Source organism: Trichomycterus rosablanca, chromosome 25 (genome assembly GCF_030014385.1).
Source record: "Trichomycterus rosablanca isolate fTriRos1 chromosome 25, fTriRos1.hap1, whole genome shotgun sequence".
Taxonomy (NCBI): Eukaryota; Metazoa; Chordata; class Actinopteri; order Siluriformes; family Trichomycteridae; genus Trichomycterus; species Trichomycterus rosablanca.
This window is the reverse complement of record NC_086012.1, coordinates 2,181,349-2,185,000: the sequence shown is the minus strand read 5'-3', so window position 1 is coordinate 2,185,000 and position 3,652 is coordinate 2,181,349. Positions and strand designations below refer to the sequence as shown.

The window sequence follows — 3,652 nt, the reverse complement described above, 5'->3', positions numbered from 1 at the left end:
CTCAAGCTCTTGGGTTTGAATCTCAGCTCTGTTAACGGCTGGCAGGGCGCTTAAACAGGCGCGATACCCACCTAGTGCAGGTGAAAAGAAGCAGTCGGTAGTGCACACGTGTCGGGTGGGGTGGGGTGGGGGCGGGGGCGTGTGTTAGTTATGGTTCTAACATTGTAGGAATTAAACTCAGACTCTGAAATATCTGTGCTGTTATACGATCAGTTGTATTTGAATCACTCTTTCCTGTGGGGGGCGCTGTAGGTGCTGTATAAAACAGCCTGGAGCGAGAGCATTGGTCGGGACTGCACTGCATACTGTGCTAAAAAGTGAGTTTCAGTGTTCTACATACACACACTCACATACACACACACTGATGAGCCGAAACATTAGAACCACCCACCTAATGTGGACCACTGTTGGTGGGTCCTCAGCAAAGGCTGCCTGTGATGCCTTCCGTCCAGTCGTCTGACCATAATGATCTGGTCCTTATCACAGTCACTCAGGTCTTAATATTGATGAGATCTCCTGCGTTTAACATGTGAACTAGGAGGAATGACCTTTACATAAACACACACACACACACACACACACACACACACACACACTTATACATGCAGCAACTAACAGAAACATGTACATACTTTTACACACATAAAGAGACACAAAAATACACACACACCTTTATATATTGTGTTTTTATATATTGTTTTTTTGTTTATTGGTGTAGTTTACAGGTTTATAAAGTACCTATATTGTATATATTTTAACTTTTTATTAATAAGCAAAGCTTTAAAATCAAACCCCTGGGGTATTTGGACTGGAGTTCACAAAGCTTTTGATGTAGTGTTTGTGTGTGTGTGTGTGTGTGTGTGTGTGTGTGTGTGTGTGTGTGTGTGTGTGTGTGTTGGCTTTTCACTCATAAATCTCTCTTTTCTTACCACCCCAACCCCACCCTACCTCTCTCTGTCCTACTTTCAGGTACTCTGACCACCTGCACCGCTTCCATGAGAATGGAGAAAACGGTGACATGTGGAAGTAATCCAGTACACACAGAGCAGATGGTGCTGAGTTCAAGTCTCGGGGGGTTTCATGGTTTCTTTAATCGGCTGTTCTGATTTACAGCAGCAAACATGTAACAGATTTGAATAGTTGTTAATCAGACATGGAGTGGAATATAAATCAAACTGATCGTTCTCATTAGCTTCCTGTAGTGGATACATTCAGCCAGAAGAGGGCGCACTTGATCTGTCAGAGATTTTCAGTGCGGCTCAATCTGTACTAAGTAAACTTTTAAGTGAGATGATTAGCTTTAGTAATTATATAACCAAATAAGACATTTAAATATGATTCCTAATCCTAATTCCTATTTTTTTTACTTTAGGGAACTATTACTCTCTCAATAACCTGGGAACATGCATACATACATACTGCAGATGTGGGTTAAAATTTAGCAGAAGTAGATAACAGTGCATGACTTATAATAATCTATACTATTGAATGACTGTGCAATATCAGATCCTCTTTACTCCTTATTTATCTCTTTGCTAAATCCCAAATCACTTATTATGAAGGTGTGGGGTTATTATATCTCATTTCTATGCAATCGCATTGCTTATTAGTAGGAGGAAATAATACGGTTATGGTACATTAAACACAGTCTTTAGGTTAAACTTCTTTGTGCATTTGTGAGGGACTGATGTAGGCATTTTAATTCTATGATGATTTAAAGCTCACTTGACTGTGGCCGGGGTTAACCAGCTGGTTGTAGTTCATGTTCATGTTTTTGGTTGATTTTGGATGATCAGTTTGCTGCTGGAACTCTGTCCTGCATCTTCTTTTCAACTTTATTTTCTCTTTATTATGAATAAAACTCTCAAGCATCACAAACATTGTTGTTCAGACTCTGTTTACCTTTAAGTGTACGTAGCTTAATACACTGTATGACCAAAAGTGTTTGGACACCTGACTCGTGTTTAAAACAAATGTTATTACAACAGAGCGACCTGTATGTGATCTGCGAGAGCTTCTCATAAAGAATATCTGTGGGAATTTGTGCCCATTGAAAAAGCATTCGTGTGGCTGGGCACTGATATTGGTCAAGAGATCCACAGTTGATGTTCCAGTTCATTCCAAAGCATGTTCAGTGGGACTGAGGTCAGAGCTCTGTGCAGTCCAGGTCACTGGAGTTTCTTTCTTTATGTCTATATAAAACTTAAGGGCCTTCCCTAAACTGTTGCTGCAAATTTGGAAGCATATCATTTCCTTTAAATAATTAATTTATTATACCTGTTAGTAATTGTTGTGCCTTACAGAAACAACACCGATCTGTCCTCTTTAGTATTATATTTAATACCGGAGTGGGTTGATTTAATGCTGAAAATAAAACATCTAATCACTGTAAAACCCAGTTAGTGATGCTTGAAGCTCATTGGTTAATAACTAGGCTGTTGAGATTTTAGATTTTAGAGAGACGCGTGCTGGCATCAAAGCAGCTTTATTTCAGCAAGATGATGCCAGACCTCATTCTACACATGCTACAGTATTGTGGCTTAGTAAACAGAGAGTGCATGTGCATGACTGACCTGTCTGCAGTCCAGATCTGTCTTCTATTGAAACCGTATGGGCTTGCAGAACTGCAACAATTAATTTGATCAGTTCCCAAATATATAGCAGTTTTAGGTTAGAAATATAAAAAGCAAAAAATAAAATACAAGGTGTGTTAAAAACAGCTCCTTGTAAAGTGTTACATGATGCAGTTAGCGAGGTGCTTGTGGTCGCGTGTGCTGAAAGCAGGAGCTCTTTAGACACGGCTGAATAATTCATGTAGTAGCTTTTTAACCTGTGCCATCATCCAGAGCTCCGGCACTTTCATTAAAGAGTAAAGAAGATCCCACACACACACACACAGCCCTGTTGTCCTGTTTACCACAATGAGCTTTGAGTCGTTTGTTAACCTGTGGGAGACAAACTGGATTGTAAATGTGATAATGGAAACGATGATGCAGAAGAGAAAGATGCAGATGAGACCAGCTTTTAAAAACAGACCTCATCATCATCGTCATTATAATAAACTGTCGATGATCACATCTGCTTGGCCTCTGTGTGCGTGCATGTGTGTGTGTGTGTGTGTGTGTTAGCATAATTAGTGTAAATTGAACACATACAGAACTGAAAGTGATAGAATTCATTTCAATGAACTGATATTAATTCCATAAATTCTATGTCAGTTGGCAGCATTTTGGTTTCTGGTTTCTGAATTTAAGGTTTCCACACTGTAGGAGATCCGTTACGTCCTGTTTAACTGATGTACAGTATAAGTATGATGCGCCTTTATTTGTCATATATACATTTACACGTGTACAGCACAATGTAATTCAATAAAAAAAATTTCTGCATATCCAAACTCAGAGCAAAGATTAAGCAATTGAAGCAGACAGGATTTAGGGCCTTGCTCAAGGGCCCAACAGTGACTGTATAGTAGAGCTGGATTTGAGCTGACAATATTCTGATCATTAGCTCAAAGCTCGACCCACTAGGCTATGATATGACATGGGTTGTTTTCCTTCAAAAGCCCATTAAGCCTTGTTAGAACACATGGCATCATGGACTCCATCAAGAGATTTAAAACTCATTTTTGTATCTTTCTTCAACCAGTCCAGTC

The 3,652-nt window shown here is 39.5% G+C and overlaps 1 protein-coding gene across 1 annotated transcript in view; it reads left to right on the top strand.

Annotated features, from left to right (window-relative positions):
• The window catches only part of cux1b (cut-like homeobox 1b), a 138,877-nt gene extending 136,999 nt beyond the window's left edge, over positions 1-1,878 (top strand). Inside the window, exons 22-23 of the mRNA XM_062988183.1 lie at positions 253-317; positions 970-1,878. Coding sequence (XP_062844253.1) covers positions 253-317; positions 970-1,030 — 126 coding nt within the window. The 3' untranslated portion in view covers positions 1,031-1,878. The remainder of the gene's footprint in view (positions 1-252; positions 318-969) is intronic.
• Positions 1,879-3,652: the final 1,774 nt, after the last annotated feature.